This window comes from Accipiter gentilis, chromosome 24, assembly GCF_929443795.1.
Source record: "Accipiter gentilis chromosome 24, bAccGen1.1, whole genome shotgun sequence".
NCBI lineage: Eukaryota > Metazoa > Chordata > Aves > Accipitriformes > Accipitridae > Astur > Astur gentilis.
This window is the reverse complement of record NC_064903.1, coordinates 1,857,537-1,877,153: the sequence shown is the minus strand read 5'-3', so window position 1 is coordinate 1,877,153 and position 19,617 is coordinate 1,857,537. Positions and strand designations below refer to the sequence as shown.

Below are 19,617 nucleotides of genomic sequence, written 5' to 3'. Positions count from 1 at the left end.
CTACCATCTGGGTACAACACCTCTTATAGTTCAGAAAGGCACTGGTGGAAAGACACATTTAGAAATTGTGGTCTCTTGGGGCAACCCAGTTATCTGTACTTGACCATGGAAAAACAATAATTTGTTGTAGCAGTGTCCACTGTGGGTGTTGTTGGAGACCTGCCGGTGTACAGGGACTTGATCCTGGCATGAAACCCCATGCTTTCCTTGTGAAGAGACTGGGCATTTGTCCTCGGCCATGGTCAGACTGATGGATGCTTTGAAATGTTGGGGTTTTTTTTTCACTTTAAACTCCCTCCCTATCTGTATTTGCTTGGTACCACAGCAAATCTTTCTCCCTTTGTTGGCTTTCAGGTGGTAGTATTTATCCCAGAACTTACTCCTTGAAGACCTGTCTTATTTGCCAGTGTGCTGAGCGATGCTGGTCTACAGCCATGACAGCTCGTGCTGCTCAATACCATGATACCCTCTCTTTTATTATCTCAAGGTTATCGGAAATTGCAGTCTGTGGCTGAGCAGCTGATCATGTTCGAAACACTGAAGCAGAACTTTGAAAACTCTTTCATCAGTCACATTACAAGCATCTTTGAGCTGCAGGTGGGCCTCGCTCTTCACGCGGCACCTCAAAATCCTGGGAGATTTGCATATTCTGGTAAAATAGTACCAGCAGTACAGGGGATGTCACCGTAAGAGGATTCTCCAAAAGCGTCTCCCCAGAAAGGTCTTTTCACATACCTTCACCCTGCCATTGCCCCCCAGCCCTCTGGTTAGTTTTGCAGGCACACAGAAGAAATCCAGCACAATTCTGTGTTTATCAGGTTCCCTCCGGTGACAGTCATTAATCCTCTGGTCATGTTACAAAGTGCCTGGGCCTGAAGATTTTTGCTTTAGATTTTCTTGTTTTACTTTGGGCGTGGTGGTGGTTGTTCATCTGTTTGTGACATAAAATCCCGGGATAAAAGCCAATCCCTTGATCCTTTGATTAATGTTTTCAGGTGTTCCTCTTGCAGTTTACAAGGTACGGTGGACAGTGCGTCGGTGGGCAGAAATCTCAAAAGAAAATGTTACTCTTCTAGATTTCATTTCATGAAGAGAAAAGGAGTGACTCCCAAATCCTTAGCGTTATTTCCATAAAACTTTAGCATTTACTTTCAAGCATTGACTCTGGGAAGGGATGTGACTGGCAGGGAACTGGGAGGGAACTGTGGGATCTCCATCCTTGGAAATTTTCAGGCCTTGACTGGACACATCCCTGAGCAAGCTGCTCTACCTGGACCCACTCTGAACCTGCCAAGCTCCCATCCCACCTAAATGACTCTGAGTCATGGGTGTGATGTCCCAGCGCTGTCAGACCCTGGCAGATGTGCTGCATCAACTGTGCAGCATCCTTCCTCTCCGTTGCATCCCACCTCCCAGCGCTTGGAGGGACAATTTCCAGCATGCTCCTGAACAATGAGCTTTTCTCCTGTGTCTTCTCCACACCACTGTGCTTAGCTGGACTATCCCACATATTACTGATGGGCCAGCTCATTCCTCTGGGCTCAGAATTGTTCCCAGGATACGGGATTAAAACTAGAGTTCAAAGTGATCGTGCATGCTCTGCTTCACCCTTTAAATTTGCTTCTGAAACATCTTCAGAGCTGGAAATTCAAGGGCGATTATGAAGCAATTATTTTACAGAGCTTTTCAAAGCTATGTTTGATTTGATGCTTTCTGCCATTTCTGTTGGTTTAGGGTAACGCTCAGGTCCCTGCTCTTGGTCAGGCCATTGACAACTTATCTGCACCGAGCCATGGACTCCACCACGAGGAACTGGTGCCCTACACCCCGCTCATGGCCTGGCTGAGGAACGCCAACCCAGTTCTGTTCTGTGATCTCCCCAAGGTATGGCTGAAGTCCTGAACAAATATTGCAAACCATCCACCAGGAATAGATTAGTCAATCTGGTTAATTCATGAGGAGAGCTTGGTTTCACCAAACCCATACCACCCACAAGCTTCCAGCATTTGGACCTTCTAGGAGAGTGTCTGGCCATCTCAGCCACGTGGTGTTGGACCTCTGTGCTTGACAGAAAGCCGTCTGGGACTCGGTGGCAGTCATTGTGTTGAAGGAAAAGGTCTGAAATACTAAAATTTGGTCTTTGCTTTCATCTGGCCATTTCTCTACTTTCCAGGTCTATGCCCAGAACCTCAGCAGACTCTATGACCGGGAAATCAAAGCCTTTTTTGAACAAGCCAAAACCTCCTTGTTAGGAAGAAGAAAAGGAAGTGAGTGATTTGCAGATATGACCTTTGCGTTGCTGAGCAGTGATTCATTTGCAAGTAGGGAACACGGCAATCATCCTCTATCGCAGGTGTCTTCCCCAGGTTTTGTGCCATGAATTTACTTTCTCCTCCGTGGACTGGGTGTGCAGTTGGCACGACTCTGCAGCGTTTGTGAGCCTTGGCTCCGTGTGTTATCCAGCTTTGTTTAGCTGCTTCTCTGTAGCTGTTGTGCACCTTCCCTTTGCAGGACTCAGAAATGATGCGTGGGTGGCTGAGATCGTGTCCTGAGGAGCTGTAAGAGAGGGGGACGTGGGACTGTCTGGCTAATGCCTGGTCCATATTTCATGCAAGCAGAGCTGGTCGCAGACTCCTCAGACACTCTTTTCCATGTAAAGAGATGGCACCAAGCCTGTCCCTGAAGACATGAGTGTGTTCATAGCAGTATTTGTGAGAGCAGAATGATTTCATAGTGAGCTGACTGTGGAGCTGTGTTGTCCCAAGGTGATCATTTTAACAGAAATCACTGCATCTGACTCAAAATATTCCAGTCAGGTGTTTCTGAAGATAAAAAGAGAAACTGATGTGTCTCCTCTGGAAGTTTTTGATTGCGCAGAAGTCACATTTTCCTTCAGCAAAACAAAGCACTGTAATGGAAAGTTCCATGCCAGCTTGGCCCAGCTTGAATGTCAAAAACCACTTCACATGGTGTGTTTAGTCTATCAGAGTGCTAGCCCAGCTTCTTCCAGCTCTGCACCTACTTCATCACTTCTGTCCAGACCCCAGAGCCAGAGGATGAAGCCTAGGGAAGGAAATGGGGCTGGTGGCTGAAGGATCCCAGCAAAGGGATCCTCTCTGCTCTTGCTGTGCTGGCCCAACAGCAATGATCATACCAACAGCTCCCATCCAGCTGACCCAACTGCCCTGCTATTTTCCCATCCCTTTTTCTTCTGGGGGGAAGTCCATGCCATTCTTGTGGGGTACAAGGGATGGTTAGGGAGCCTGGGTCATGGGCATGTCAACAGATCTACCCTGAAGCTCACCAGACTGCATGTGATTTCCACTTCTGTAGCCCTCCAGGGACCTTTCCCTCAGTTTCAGAGTTAGCCATAAAGGGCAGGGCAAATATCTGGGTGTTTCACTGTAATCTCCTCCCTGCTCTGTGGATCTACGAAGAACCTGGTGAGTCTCAAGCAGGGCCAGAGAGAGCCTGTGCTAGCAACAACTTGTACCTGAGCAGGGACAGGACAGTTCTTCTGCCGGCAGCAGTTCCCATGCTGGGGTGGCAGAAGGAGCTTTCTCCGTATCCCAGGTTTTGTGCTGCCCGCTGGTCCTGCAGACCTCTGGGCCGGAGCACTCAGCACCGCTTTGTTCTGCATCGCGGCAGCTGCAGCGACTCCCACCTCGCAGAGGCGAAGGGGCACAGCACCGAGAATCACGAGCGGACCCGCGTCCTGGCTCTGCTCACCCCCTTGCTGCGCTCCCAGTACTGCCCCAGTCAGTCCCAGTCGAGGGTGGGCCGACAGCAGCAGACTGCAATGCCCAGGTGTTGGAGGCTGTGTCTGAAGAGAGGCACACAGGAGCAATCCTCAGGTCCTGGTTTTGGGCGTGCACTGCAGCCGTATGTCAACATCCTTCCAGCTCCTCCCTGCCCACTACCAGTTCCCTGGGGAAAGACACTCAGCCACACATGCTAGGAAAACAGGGCACCCCAAGACCATGGGACCAAACCAGGATGGGAAGTGCTGGCAGCGTACGTGTACCTGCAATGGAACACACAAGCCCTGAAAAGGAAGAAGGAAAATTTCACCTAAATAGTCTTTTGCCACTGGAAAGAAGAAGAGGGCAAAAGGAAAAACACTTGGGCTTTTTCTCCCCGCTACTTGTCATTTTCAAAAATTTATCTCCTTTGAAGGAAGAAAGAGGCAGTAGAAGTTCAGATACTAACCCTTAATTAAAATGTTCCTTTTTGTAATTTTGCTAGAAATAGAGAAAGCGAACACCTCCAGGAAATATTTTTATAGTCACCACAAGCCTATTTTTCCATGCCAGAATGATTTGCCAAACCAGGGAGCCAAGAGAGGGAAAAATCTGTATCAAAATCTCTCTGCTAGTTCTAGCAGAAAAGTAGTGACGTGATAAAAAGGGTCAAAAGGTAAGTTGTGTAGGGAAAGTCAACAGGACATTACTACTCTCCTTGTAATTTAAAAACAAGGTAACAGGCAATTAAAGGGACATGCTGAAAAGTGGCGATAGGAAATTATTTGTGCATAATGCTGTTAGCCTGCTGTACTTGTTGCTACAAGATGTCACTGATGCTGGAGGACTCAGGAAAGCCTATAGCAAGCAGATAACAGGAAAATAAAATGAGGCGGTAGTAATAATCACAGGATAATACTGAGATACGGGCTTTCTGAATAAAAGGATAGCATTTCATAAGAACTGCAAAGGAAGATGCTTCTCCCCACAGGGCTGTTACGACACACGTTGTCACCCTGAATGTCCTCCTCCCTCCTCGGAGGTGCCAGGGACCCAGCAGTGCCGGAGCGCCCGATGTATCGCCCGTTGGATCTGGGATACCCACCCTTCGAACATTTTAGCAGTGCCCGCTATTGCGATCTGGACACCTATGTGCAAGCAGACAGCACCGGGCTCGTGATGACACCTCGTGAGGATGTATTGGCCCAGGTGGAAGGACCTGAGCAGAACAGAGCACCGTTCCTGCGCTTCCTTTCCAGCTTGTCAGAGAGGCAGCGGCTGGGGAAAGCTCTCCCAGGGCGGCTGTCGGAGCTGGCAAGGACATATTGGGACAGAACACGACCGGTTTGCGTGGCTCTCCACGGCTCGCTTGCTTTTGCTGTCCCCATGCTGCCACGCAGCCAGCACTGCATCTTGTCCTTACGGATGTCCAGCTCTGCCTGCCCTGCTTGGAAGAAAGGGTGCGCGCACCAGTAAAGCAGTCATTGTAAAGAGATATTCCAGTCAGGACCAATTTGCTTCTAGCCTCCAGCAATTTTGTCTCACCCACATGGGGACCAGCTCATCTTGCAGCAGCCCCTGTGCTCAGCGGGGCTGAGAGGGGCATATGGTTTGCCTCCCCTGCCGCATCAGGTAAAACTAATAGTTAAAAAAAGATAATGTTCCTCTCGCATACCCCTCTTCTCCATGCCTGGACACAGCTTTTCCTGGGGAAAAGCGCTCTTTGTTGCTCAAAAATAGGAATTCCTGATAAGAAGTAATGAACACACTGGCAGAAAGCAAGCCTGGGGAATTAGCAGCAGGGAAGCCAACTCTGATCTGTGGTTTATAAGATAATGTGATCAAGCACCTTTTCCTGAAGAAGGGTGATTGCTTTTATTTAAACAGAAGGAAATAACAAAGATTGTTTATAGGGTAGAGAGGCCCTTGTTCCTGTTTGCAAAGTGATTGATGGGCTCCGAGCAAGGGACTTCAATACTCCTGGGAGACAGAAAATAAAAACACCCAAATTTGAGTTTGTCTTCTCCCACAGCACAGCTGGGTCTGCTCAGAAAGCCATTAAATTAACATAGGGGACTTTGCAGGGGCAGAGGCAACTATTAAAGAGGCCCTTTATGGAAACGGACTTGTTAAATAGAAAAATAGTGTAGGGCATGTGTTGCAGCTAGTCTGCCTGACCCCCTTTTGGTGAATGTTAAACCGGTGATTTCCTTTCAGTACTTTGTCTATCTTTAATGCCTATGTGAGTCCCATAAAATGGGGGTAATTAAAATCTCAGGAGAAAAATCCAGTGTCTGTGAAACCCATTGCAGCAATAGGAGGACACCTCGATGGCTACAAGCCTGTTACTGCACTGCTATAAATCACCCAAAGGTGTCTGCCAGTTGCTGGTTGCTGCCATAGCCAGGATGAGACTAGTTTTGCCGGTGCTGGCACCGTGCTTTGCTCCCTGGGATAAGAAGAGGCTGGGACAGGCAGGTAGCTCCAGGCTTGGCTGGGGATGCTCAGCCCATCATTAATGTGAGCAGCACATTGAAACTACAGCCACCACGTCACTGCAGAGCACGATTAACGATAGGGGAAATTTTTAGAAAGTTGCATCCACAGAGCTTCTGCCAGCCACGCTGCAGAAAGGCACCTTCCCTGGGGCTTGCGGTCCTGCCAGCTGAGATTTGCCTGCTCACCTCTGGAGAGCCTGGGGACAAAGTAGGAGGGAGGGCATCACATCTCCTCCTGCGTCACCTCCCTCTGGAGCTGAAGTTGACCTCTTCTTGGCTCAAGGACATACTGCAGGGTCAGCAGCACCCTGGCAGCACACGCACACATCCTTCTGCTGAAGGACCTTGGCAGCAATGGGCACTGAAAGCGAGCACGGTCTCTCCCAGCTCCCGGGGACCTTCAGAGACTCCTCCTGTAATATTTTCTGCAAAATTGGTTGGTCTCAGGCTGTTTTGCAGGGATGGCTTGGCTTTGATGAAGTTCTGCGGGAACCTCATCCAAGGTCTTTCCCGACATTTTACCTGCTCAGCTGCTCGTTGGGGTGAGCCGCTGCATGGATGAAAGCCCAGGCTGCAAGGACACTTGCCTGATAATGTCCCTCATCCCTGCTTTAAAATATCCCAGGCTCGCTCTAGCTCGCTGTGCCTCTTTCTTTCTACTGATTATCACAGAACTGAATTTTTAGGGTTGATTCCCTGCCCTCATAAAGGATTATTTATGTCGATCTCTTCTAAATATACCACCCGATGATTTATTGCTTTGTTTCAGTATTATGGGAGAGTTTCGAAGCCAAACCCCAAGATGTTTGTAATTAATTGTGAACCAATAATTAAGCCTTTCCCCTTAATTTTCCCATTCCCTTTTCCACACTAAAATTTACAGGCTCATAAAATTCTTTCCTGTTTGCTGTGGGGAGTTATTTTTGCCTGGTTTTGCCACTTCCCAGCAAGTGAAATTATCATCACCCATTGCATAAGGGTGGGAAAAAGATTATGAAGCAGCTCATTAATTTTCTGCATGGTTTTAGCAAGGCTGAGGTCATGAGCAGGGCTGTCTGTCATCTCTCATCCCTGCCCGGCATGTAGGGCATCTGACAAATCCTTTCCAAAGGTAAAAGCCCTGCGGGTAGTGGCTTGAATAAGGATATTTCGCATGTTATGAGAAATGGAGAGCTGTCCTGATTCACCTAGGACCTCTGGGTTAGTGGAATGATACCAATTTTTAGAATTAATTAGAAAATAATGTGGATGTTTCCCCACCAATTTCTTTCAGTGAGTATAACAGTATTTTTTTAATGAACATTTCAAAGAAATTTTTCAACTTTTCCACTTAAGCCAAGCACCCGGTGAAAACACTGTGGTAAAAACTGGTAATGTTTGAAAAGTATATTAGCTTCCAGGTGAATGTTTATCACTTTAAAAGGCTAATTTTTGAAAAAAGCCAACCCTCCCTCCTGCCTCGATATTGTTTTATGGCAATTTACCATCAAAACTAAGCAACAAACATTTTTCCTGAAACTCTTGCAGGCATTTCTGCTGATTTATCACCCAGGATTTTTCACTCCCCAGTCCTCAAGAGTTAGTACTAAGCACTAAGTAGCAAAGGGGTAAGCATCAAAGACAGTGAAATAAAAGAAAAGCAATGAAAAAGAGAGAAACAGATGAGAAGGCAGATAAAAACATGAGAGCAAAGCCTGCATCCCCCATATATCTGAATCCAACAAGAAAAAGGCCAATTCATGCATCAGATCAGACATAAAAAGAGACATTTAAATCTGTTAAAATCATCAGAGGAGCTGGAGAGGCCAAGAGGGATGGAGATGTCTAACCACCTACCAACCTACCATGCAGGTCTTCAGGAAAGCTTAGAGAAGCCGATGGCGATGGGGAGCAGGCAACAGTCTCGATGGAGTCTTCCTGGGAGCAGAGAAGGCCAGGAGGACGCACCGGACAAAGGCAACGTCATCAAGGTAAGGAGCCGAGGTTTTCTAAAGGGTTCATGTGTCCCACAGGGGCTGTGCCAGTGCTGCAACCCATCCTGTGGTCCTTTCTCTGGTGCTGTGTACCTGGAGCAGAAGCAGATGTGTTCTGTACCACTGACTTGACTGAGATGTCACTTCAGGTGGACATGGACATCTACTCCGGTGTCCTCAGTGTGTGCTAGAAGGGTTTTCTAACATGCCCAATGGTTTCTAAGCAGATGTTGGAGCAGGTGCTGAGAGAGCTGCAACCCCTTTGCACCATGGAGCAGCAGTTCATTGAGAAATTCTTCCAGTTAAACCACAGTGCTGCAGACCTGCAGGTACTGGAGGTAAGTGCCAGGACTCGGTCCTCTCCGGTCCCACTAGCCAGTCCTCCCTCCAGCTTGACACAAGCCTCAGCAGGCACGGTGGGGTGGCTGCTTACCTCTGTCAGATACCTGAGCTCTCCTCAGCAATTGTCCTCTAGCAACCGTCAGTAGTGGGGAAGCTTAAGACATCCTGATTACAGAGGAGAATAAAACTGAACTTAATTGATAGCTCCATCAAAATCACAAGATCTTTAAGCGTTAAACACAGGACTCCAATATGGGGGAGCTGAAATGAAACCAGATCTTGAGTTTTCCTCTCTGAGGGAGGGCAGACAAATAATAATTTCTATTCCATTCTTTCTTTCAGGCATCTGCCACTAAGGGAGGAGAGAACATGGCATCTCCAGAGGACCCTCTTTGCACCAAGCCTCGGAGCCAGTACGTAGTTGATGAGATAGAGCTGGCTGCTGACAGGGACATGGTCTGGAGTGTCCTACAGGGACTGCCTGGGGAAATGAAGGAGGGATTTTTTTTTTTTCCACTCTTGACCATCTGAAGTCTACAAAGTGGTCTCAGGTTTGCACCCTGGGTAGCAAAAACTCAGGAGACATCATAGTTGGGCATGCAGAGAGGCTGAGCAGAGCCTACTGGTTCTGCCTCTCCCCAGTGCAGTGGCTCTGCTTCAGGGTGGATGAGAAAGCAAGGTTTGTGGTTCATGGAAACCCCTATGTTTTGATCAGTTTTATTTCCTTATTAGCAGTGTCATAAAGTGAAAATATACTACAGAACAGAAATCATATTAAAAATGTCAGAATAAAGCCACTGAAATTTTTCATTTGGCTGGCAAAACAGGGCATTTCAATGTCCTCCCATAAGCAGAGATGGTAAAGAGTTAAAGGATGAACCAAGCATAAACAGGCTCCACTGCGATACAGAAGGCTTCGATTCTTTCTTTAGCTTTGCCCTTGCCTCTGCAGCTGGCCACAGGGCTAGTGGCCCTCCCCATTTAATTGCTTACCTTTGTTTTTTGGTTTGGTTTTGTTTGTTTATTGAAGATTAGAAGAACCTACAACCCAGCTGCTGTGTGAGATCTTCAGTTGCCTGGAACCAGAGCTGAGAGGATTTCTAGATGTCTGCAATAAGGTCCACCCATTCGGCTGCCTGCAGGTCCTGGTTACATTGAATGACTCCATCTTTGAGATGTGGGACTCTTCCTCAGCTCTCCCCTCATCCTTCCTCAACACCGTCCTGGGCAACATGCTGCTCCTGGCCAAGAGCAGCTTCAACAAATGCATTGTGAGTGTCAGCAGGTGTAAACCCAAGTAGACCTGAGTGATGTTTGACCTCCTCCAGAATCTTACAAATTTCTAACATGATCTTCATTGAAGGCAGTACTGGTTTAGATCAGGCAGGAATCTGGCTTTTTGGTTTTGGGAGGACTAGACCCTCATTGCATCAACAATTGTGGCTGTGTGAGGGAGGTGGGACACAATAAACCTAAGTGCCATCTGTGCCTCCTCTACCAGGATGGTCAAACCAAAGGGGTTTCTCCCATATAGAGTACTGGGAGGCTGTGGGAGTGATGGCAGCATGTCAGATGGCTGGAGCCAAGCTCTCCTGTTCTCCTCCTGACATAGCAGGAGGTAATCCAGGACCAAGCAGCTGGGAGGAGAGTGGCAGGGGGTGGCAGGTCAAGAGCCCATCAGAATTGGCCAAGGAACCTGACCAAGTCCACTGAGCTCGAGGGACATGGTAACATCAGCTGTGTTTGTGCCAAGACCTGGAGCAGCAAATCTGCTCATAAACCAGCCTGAGAAGTGCAAGAAGTAGCAGCGGTGAACACCTCTGCCCTAGGAGCTGTGTGTGTGTGTGTGGGGAGATTGCAGCACTGTGTCTGAGCAAAGACCCACACAGCCTGGGAGACCAACTCCAGCTAGCGCAGCTTCACATCCAGCCTCAAACAAGGATGCTCACATACCTTCCCATAGAAGATACTGTAAATGGAGAAAGTGGTACACACAACCGATTACTTCGCTCGTTTTCTGGCCTGTGCCTTAGTGTGCCATAAAATGAGGCTGGGGCCACATCAGATGTGAGAATGCCATGTCTTGTGTGTTCTTGCCAGGGGACCTTGTGCAAAGAGATTGAGGAAGCAAAGCTGCCCAGCAAGATGAAAGGTGGGATCCTGCCTTCCGTGAGCCGCTTTGAGGAGTTTGTGAATTTCTCAGAGGAGGTGTTCAGGACAGCTCAGCGGAGAGGGGAGCTGGACAAAGCACATCTCAGGCTGGCTGGCAGCGTCTTCAGCAGCAGTGAGTACAAACACTGGCAGCTGGATGTGTCAGTCAGGCAAATGTATATCTGCAGCTTCAGGAGTTCCTAGCAATCAGCTGAGCCACCAGAGCAGGGTATGTGGAGACTACCTGCCTCCTGGGCATGCCTGGAGCTGAAACTGCCTTTGCTAAGGAAGAGCCTGGGAGCATCAGACAAATACAGAGAGCGTGGCATGCCAGATGCATGGCGTCTGCCACACCAGGATGGTCCCAGTTTTGACAGGGCTGAGACACATGTGCTTAGCTTTGAATCCGATGTCAACCTCTGCTTTCCCACTATGGAGGGAGTAGCTCCTCACTACAGATCAGACTGCTCTTCTTACAAGCTCAGAGGTCTTGGGAGCAGTGGCAGCCAAAGAGCAACTTCCCCCAAAACACTGAGGCACATTGGTAGGGACAGAGGGCTCAGGAGAACAAGGCAGGCAGCTTTCAGTAGATCCCTGTGTTGTCCCAGCTGGCGCCCACAGCTGTTTGTCCGTGGAGATACCCTGCTTCCCAGCCCGGAGAGGAGCTGAGGGACTGCAGAAGTAACAGCTCAGAGCCTCCGAACCACAGACCACGAGGTGGTGTAGAGCAGCAGCTCCCACCTGTGGATGAGCCTGGGGTGACCCACTGAATAGCAGCTCATAAATCCATGAACACAGCCCCTTCCAGGCTCCAGAAATGTTGAGATAAGGAATCAAGCTAATGAACAAGGATCAGTATTTGCGTTACAAATAGCTACTCCCTCTGGTACTGGAAGAAGTCAGACAGTTCAAATGAGACAGCCTAATGATGGGTTTAGTGCCATGAGTGAGAAGGGCCCCCTCTGGTCTGCATGCACAATGAGATACTCAAGCTCTCACCCTTTCCAGACCAGCTGGCAAGTGGCTGGCAGGACGGTGAGCCATGCCTCTGCTCAGCAGGTTGAGTGCCTGCCATGCTGATGTGCTGCTCTAGAGCCCAGGTCAGAAACAGATTTGGACAGGGCTGGACTTGGATGTCTCTGCACCCTTTTCAGTAAACAGTTTTTAAATGTCCTGACCCCGAAGCTCTGCAAGGCAAGGTGGTTGAAGAGCTGAACAATCTGTGATGGTGCTCACCTGAGCTCTTGGTTAAACTCTCCACTGGTGACCAAAGCCTGACAGCATCTGCATCTCATGTCCCTCCTGACTCAGCCTGCAGGGTCTTCTCACCATACCCGATTTGTTCCTTTCTTTTAAGTCAATAGCCTGTCCTCAGCGAACCTGAAGGTGAACACGGATATGGTCATGATGGAAAATTTCCACCACATTCACTGCTTCCTGTGCCAAAAGAAGATCCACTGCCTGGAGGGCAAAAAGAGAGAAGCCAAGCAAAGGTATAGTGAGCACATGGAGAAATACGTCATCAAGTACCTGGGCCAGCCACTGGAGAAGCTCCACGTGAGTACAGGATAAACTGACCCTTGCCTGGGTCTCAAAGGGCAACTGCACTTCCCAAAATTATGAATTAACTAGTGTTCAAATCACCCCTCCCCAAATTCAGCCTGGGATTATATTAGTTTGTTGTCACCCCCCCAATGCTCCCACACCTTCTCTGACCACTTACTGCAGGGTTTCACAGTGCAGCACAGCCCCAGCACGAACAGGGCTCAGCACCATCAGGTGCTGGTACCAGCTCTGCGACTCAGCCTCCGTGCAGCAGCGTGAGGACCTGCTCAGACCCCCACTCTGGGTTGCGTGCCTGCATCTGGCAGATGCTAGTTTCTTTTTGCAGGGCTGCCTGGGCTAGTAAGTCTAACAGTTTCATGCTTCCCAAGCAGCTGCTTTGTTAACCAAGCTAAGAGCATCTGGCTTTGCTAACTCCAACAGACATCCCCCTTCCTCCCAGAGAGGATGGCTACTCCTGAGAGCCCTCCTCGCCCTGCTCCTTCTCTCTTCTCACTGGCCTAAAATGTCTCACAGACTGAGATCGGCTTGAATTATTTATAGGGCCTGTTACTTACAGTTTGTTTCCAGTCTTTGCTGTCAAACATCTTGTAGGTTTGACTAGAAGATCAGTTTGGTGTCTCATGCTACTTGCAGCCTTGCTACGTTAATGGCTTCAAATCCTTCCTCTGCAAGGAAAAGTATAATTTCATTGCTCACAATGAAGCAAAGCAAGTAGCATATGAGGTTACTTGGATTGCATTCTGCTCAGGGACTTCTGGAGTCCTGACGTGGCCTTGTCTAGCAGACCACACAGCTCTTCAGGTTTGAGCACAATTCACTAACATCTAGAAAAGTTGTAAAGGGACCTAAGTAATGTAGGAGCCCATTTCTGTTTTTGAAAACAGCTTGTACATTTAGGAACCTGTTTCCATCTGAAAATCCTTAGCATTTAGGGTATTTCTCCGCAGCAAAATTGCAGTGGACATACCCAAGGCAGCAAACCGATTATTGGCCTGTATGAACAGGAGGCTAGACAGTAGGTTGAAGGAAGTGATTATTCCCCTTTTTCAGCCTTCATTAGACTAGAAGTGGAATATCAAGTCCAGCTGTGGCAGAGATAGAGATTTATGCCATATCCACCTGTGACCAGTGTCTTGGTGTTGCTAAACTGGAGCAAGACCAGTGGAGGGCCACCAACATGGTGAGGAGAGGCTGAAGGAGCTGGACTTAGTCAGCCTGGAGAAGAAAATTTCAGGGGTGCTTCAGTAGAAGATTACTGAGGTGCACAGCAGGATGAGACACAAGTCAGAAGATGTAAACAGGAAGGTTCCAGCTGGATTGAAGGAAGAAATTACTATAAGGATAATAAAGCATTGAAACAGTCTGTCCAGAGAGGTTGCACAGTCTGTCCTTGAAGGTTTACAAGACCTACCTTGAGAAATGCCCCAAGTACTCTTTTGAATTCAGTGTTGAACCTGCTTTGAGCAGGAGGTTGAGCTAGAGACCTCCTGAGGTCCCTTCCAGCCCGAGAGATTCTGTGTCTGAAAAGCACATTCAGAAAAAAAATATTTGTTGGCATTGAGCTTTTTGTGGAGCTACACTGCTCCTAGTACTTTTCTGAAAGCTAGCTGAGGTCTGCATCCCTTGGGGTTGGCATAGCCCTGGGGCCTCAGGCTACAGCCATGCTTGGGGTGAGACATGTGCTCCTTTTGAAACTACAGAGCAGCCTCCCCTGCTTTCATACAATACCCTGGAAGAACTGGGAAAACTTGAGTTTTGCTTTACACTTCTGCAGATGCTGGGATCCCCCAACCCCACCTCTGGCTCCAAACCTTCTGTAGCAAGCAAAGCTGTATGAGGCACCAAGGAACATGAGTGATTTTTCCAGCAGTCCCTTTGCTCCATGTACTGCAACCCTTAGAGATGCTGCTTGCCAAGCAGGAAGGGGACAGAACTGATGAAATTCTCTATGCTCTGCTTTCCTGGAGGATAAAAAAATCTCCAATACTTCATTTCCACTTAATTAGACATGGAAGGGAACTGAGGAAAGTGGTCAGGTTTCAGCCCTGACGCAGGGGTCCACCTTAGGGCAGCTCATCAGTGGATGTCTCCTTGCCTTTCCAGCACTTCTTTGAAGGAGTGAAAGCCCGTGTGGCCCAAGGGGTGAAAGAAGAAGAGGTCAGCTTTCAGCTGGCTTATAGCAAGCAAGAACTAAGGAAGGTCATTGAAAAATACCCTGGCAAGGAAGTTAAAAGAGGCCTTGAGACCCTCTACAGGAAAATCCACAAGTATCTCTCCCCAGAGGAAAATCTTTTGCCGGTAATTGGAGTGTGATCTGGGTGTAACACTGTGATGTTTTGGGGGATTCAGGACTACAGAGCATGTATAGCTGTCATGGGCTGATGAAGGGAGCTGACAGTCTGTTTTTCCCTAGGTGGTGTGGCACGCTATGGAGCAGGAGTTCCTACGTCAGTACCAAGAGTTTGAGGATCTGATCCAACGCTGTTACGCAGGGTCAGGGATTGCCATGGACTTCACCATGGAGGACTTGCTGAGCTACTTCAACTCCATCACTCTGTCCAACATGTAGAGGCAACCCTCTCTGGATGTCTGTTGGGAACAGCTCAGGAATCCTTGTCTGCAGCTACACCTTTAAGGAGCTAAACTCAAAACACTTCCCAAGCTGAAGTTTGACATATGATTAAGTCCCATCCTGAACTTAATGCCAAAGTGTCTCCGACTTATCAGTCTTTGGCTAGATCTCCCTTAGGGAAGCAGAGTTCTCAGACCCAAACGGCAGCTTCCCTGCTCCAAGAAACCATTATGCAACTAGTAAAAAAAACATTCCCAAACCTCAGATTTCTGCCAAAGTGAGTGCCAGTGCTGTACCTCTTCAGCAGACCACTTCCCAGTGCAGCTAACCAGCAAAAGGCCTCTTCTCTCCAGGAACTCTCTCCTTTTTAGCTACTGTTAGATTTCACAGTGAACCTGTGCCAAAACAAGAGGGTTACAACACACTGAGACACCTGGATGCACGTAGTGTTACTATATCCAGATATCAGAACATGCACCGTTGCATTACCAGCTCTTCAGTAGAGACAGATGAAAGTTCAGTGTTATTAATATGAAAAGTTTTATTGCTTTTAGCCAAGAAAGGACTTACCTGCATGTAAACTGGAGTGGAGCAAATGCTACAGTTTTGAGATCCAAACTGGTCTCTCAGGGAGTTGCCTGTTCTTACCCCATTTTCTTATGAAGCATCTTATAGCAACATCACAACTCACCAATATATTTTCATTGTTGAAAATATGGCCTCTGTATCTTGTGATGATTACCATGGGGCTAAAATACCTGAAGATCCTGAATCCTTTGGTTCGGTACAAAATATCAGGTCCATAGGGATGACACAGAGACAAGGACCAGGATATCAGTCTATAAGCCAAAGTCCAGACCATCAGGGGCATTGACCAGGTAGAGGCACATCTAGGGCTAGACTGGAGAGCAGCACTCCCACACCAAAACTCAAGTAGAGAGTGAAGGCCCTGAGAAGAGCTTAAATATGCTCCAGGGCCCATGGGTGTGGGTGGAAGCCCTCAGGTGAGGCTGGTCAGGGCTATTAAGGTCAACTAGTGCCTTCAAAGCCCTGTCAGGCATCAATGTCAATGGTCTTGTTACTAGCACCTGTGGGAACAACTTTGGGAGTTTTAGTAAAGAAAAGATATTAGGATTTTTCCCAAGAAAATGAGGTTTTTCTGCTGCTTGTCCCTCTGTCTGCCAGCCCCACTGTGTAGCTATTGAACCTCTTGATCTGCAGTGGACAGGACAGCAGAAATCACTGAGACAGTCAGCTCCTGCATGTCTTGTGAAAATCAGGGGCTGACAGAGGGAACAGTTGTCGACAGCTTCCTTCAAGTGAGGCTGGCAGTGTGAGCTGAGTGGCTTTCTGTCCTGCTCGCCCCACTCTGGGCCAGCGGGCACAAGGACAGGAGTGGGCTGTCACCCTTGTTTTGAAAATAAATGTGGTTTGTTTTCCATAATTACCTTCAGGGCATATTTATGAGCCTCTTTCCCCATTCAGAACATCGGCATCCTCTTCTTTTCTGTTGTTTTGCGTTGAGCCTGGTGGCCATCCCCCCACTGGTGCACTTTTTAAGGGACATCACCGTGCTGGGGAGGAACAGCCTTTTGCTGAGCTCTGGCTGTGGGATTTCCACCTCAGCTCTGCCTTCTTCAGTGTGAGTAAACCCACAGCGACCTTCAAGATAAGGAAGGCATGAGGGTGGTGGTGCATGTCCCGGGATTAGCTTGTCCAACCTACTCACCCTCACCATTGCTAATTGACAGTAGATGATAACCCATTAGCTATGGGGGAAATTCTGTGGGCCAACTTGGGCAATTAGGGGAGAAAAATCCAAAAGGGCTGTACAAAAATGATATAGGCACTTTGACTGCTCCCTTCTGCAGCAAGCTACAGATGTCCTTTCCCTTGACCTGAGGCAAAAAAACCATTTTCAGCTATTTCCACATATCAGAAATTCTGGTTTTATTTCACATGTTGCTGTACACAGTGAAGCATGGGCAGCTTGGGTGGAGAAGGTCTAGGCAGAAAAATTCTAACACAGAATGTCCTGTGCCTTGAACCACTTGCCTGACAGCTTTTTCACAGCCTGAACTACTCACTCCTTTGGTGCCACTGCCCGAGAGCTTCAGACCTTTCAAAACTCCATTTTATTTTTGACAGATTTGGGTTTAGCAGAGGAAGAAAAAGAAAAACTCTGCCTCAGTCCACAGAGAACCCCTTTGGACACGTCTTTTTTCAGGAAGGGGAGTCCGAAAAGGTGCCCAAAGCTGTGCACATCACCCTGAGCCTCCTTTTCTATTGCTCCTTGCTACATATTGGCTGTTAGCATGGCACCTACAGCTCATACATATTTTATGAGTGGGAGCTTGCAGTGCTCACAGGGACAGCAAGTGCCTCGCGGGGCAATAAGACCTCAGCACGCTGCATGGTAGAAAATAATCTTGGAGGCAAAGAGGTGAACAGGCACGTTGCCCACTGCCAGGGAGGTGGGCAGGCTGCTGCAGCTGCTTGCCACAGCTCCTTTTCTCCAGGCATATCCTTGCTTCTTCTTAACAGTAAGTCACCCCAGTCTGAGCACCAAGCTCAGCTGTGTGCTTTGATATAGCGCTTTAACACATCTTTCCCTTGCAAAGGGAAAGATATGTGACTAAAATATCCAGACTCTTCTCCTGGGATTTTTCAAACAACTCTATGTAGTTGGACTTTCAGGTCCTTTGGGTCAAGGTACACCTCTGCAGGGAGCAGTGCTCAGAGCTCCTGTTTCTAATCTCGTTTTTTTTACCCCCGTTCTCCTGTGATGTTGCCGCTTGCACAGCTCAGCTCTGGGCAGCAGAAAAAGGACAGTCATAAAGGAATTGTCCGGCACCATCTTGCCCAGCTGTTTGTCGTCTGTCGCAGGCACTCAGCCTGTTTTTGCAGTCTGATTTCCTTGCAGTTGTTTGCTGGGGGACTCGTGTGGGAGGGGAGGGCTGTATTGGCAAGGTTTGCCAGGCAAGAGGTGGGAGCTGCAGGCTGTGACATGAGGACCCTGCAACTTGGGAGCACCCGGGAAGACTTTCTGGGTGCAACGACATTGCAGAGGGCCTGAGCCCAGGTTTGCTCAGAAGTGAGGTTGTGAAACACCAAACGCCATCTGCAGCGAGGAGGAGCAGTGACTTTCCGCTGCCTCTGTTAACAGCTTCTCCCCATAACTGGTGCAATCACTGGGCATGATCCAGGCCATGCTGCAGTCCCAGCTTGGGCTTGGGGACAAGGGGTCCTGCTCCAAGCAAGCTCCTCTGACTGCGGTGAGCAGATGCCCCGGTGAAATGGTGCCTGGTTTTATGCTGAGCTTGCTCCTGTGTCAGCAGGGCTTTGAGATCTCTCCTTGCCAGCCATTTCCCATGGACTCTGCTGCAGAAGGGCAATGCCAGAGGATATGAACCCAACATAAGATAAAACACCAATAACCACTGTAAACCCAGGCTCTTGAGTCCCCATACCCTCATGCTGCACCTCCTTGAACCTCTGGCATCAGCCTTACCCTCTGCCTGCTCGTGATGTCTAGCAGTTTGAAGGCACATGATAAGGCAAAAAGGGGTTGGCGTTTTGGGCTGTTTTCCTGATTTGTGCCACTTTGTGCTGCATTAGTGTTAAGACAGTTTATTTTCCACCTGGGTTTTTTTTCCAGAGAGGCAGCAGGAGTGTCGAGCTTCCCTTGCACAGAGGTGTTGGTGGAGAAACTGTTAAGGGTCTCAGAAAAGTGAGTTGTAATTTGAAGCAGGATTTGGGGCTTTTTAAAAGCGAGAACTGAATGTATCTAAGTAGAGAGCTGCTACTGATTTGAAGGAAACTTGACTCCATTTGTCACTGGGGGGCTTGTCACAGCCCTCCTAGTTTCCTCAGCTAGGTTTTCTGAAGGTAAAACCAACCAAACCCAAAATGAAATGAAAACTTCACAGCCTCTCAAAAATATCATTCAGGCCACCAGGCCCAAATCCATTTCCTTTTCACAGCTTGGTGCAAAGGTGCTCCCAGGATCTGGGGAACAGCAGGAAGATCTGCTGCCAGTGAGTTAAGCAGCCTGAGCCTGCTTTAAATGTGTGTTGATGATCAGGGGTTCAGGGATTATCAGAGGGTCATTGGAGTCATCAGATCAGGATCATCAGGGATCCTGCTCTGCTGCAGATGGGGCTGAAGTAAAACAGAGACATGGCAAGTAGATCACTGAAATATTTACAGAACTCTTAATTTTCCCAAAACTGATTTCCCCCTGCCAAGCCACCATGTCACAGTCCCAGAGCTCTCAGCCATTTGCCCCTTGGGCTCAGTCCTACAGTGCACTCATGTTGGTGGCAAGTTCTCAGTCCGTATCTTATTGTCTGTGCTTTATGTCTACATTATACAGGCACCAGAAGAGATTCCCAGTAAGGCAGCAACAGGGCTTTGCACCAGCTCCCTGTGTCTGGCCTGCACATCCCAGCTGCCAAGGGAAGGATGCAACCTTGTACTGCAGCTGGGAGGGATTTGCTCCTCCTTTCCATCCCCATGCATGACACTTCCCTGTGGACTGTTTCTCTCAGCCGTTCATTTTTGGAACAGCAGCCTCCTTGCAAAACTTGACACCCCCCCATGGCAACATGTCCAGAGCTTGGGAGAGACTCTGGACCAGGGAGAGGAAGGCCAACGCTCTTGCCTTCCTCTGTTCAGAAGAGGCATCCAGAATTGCTCCAGGAGCTTTGGCATGGAGCTGCCTGCATGGCATGGAGGGATGCAGGGATCATCCCTGTGAGGAGGAAAATGTGTCA

At 48.5% G+C, this 19,617-nt stretch overlaps 1 protein-coding gene across 1 annotated transcript in view; it reads left to right on the top strand.

Moving 5' to 3' along the window:
* Positions 1-15,480, top strand: part of LOC126050115 (exocyst complex component 1-like) — a 29,036-nt gene extending 13,556 nt beyond the window's left edge. Inside the window, exons 7-17 of the mRNA XM_049827585.1 lie at positions 488-597; positions 1,735-1,884; positions 2,174-2,267; positions 8,090-8,208; positions 8,439-8,549; positions 8,896-8,966; positions 9,584-9,824; positions 10,654-10,837; positions 12,062-12,261; positions 14,374-14,568; positions 14,684-15,480. Of these exons, the coding sequence (XP_049683542.1) occupies positions 488-597; positions 1,735-1,884; positions 2,174-2,267; positions 8,090-8,208; positions 8,439-8,549; positions 8,896-8,966; positions 9,584-9,824; positions 10,654-10,837; positions 12,062-12,261; positions 14,374-14,568; positions 14,684-14,839 (1,631 nt within the window). The 3' untranslated portion in view covers positions 14,840-15,480. The remainder of the gene's footprint in view (positions 1-487; positions 598-1,734; positions 1,885-2,173; positions 2,268-8,089; positions 8,209-8,438; positions 8,550-8,895; positions 8,967-9,583; positions 9,825-10,653; positions 10,838-12,061; positions 12,262-14,373; positions 14,569-14,683) is intronic.
* Positions 15,481-19,617: the final 4,137 nt, after the last annotated feature.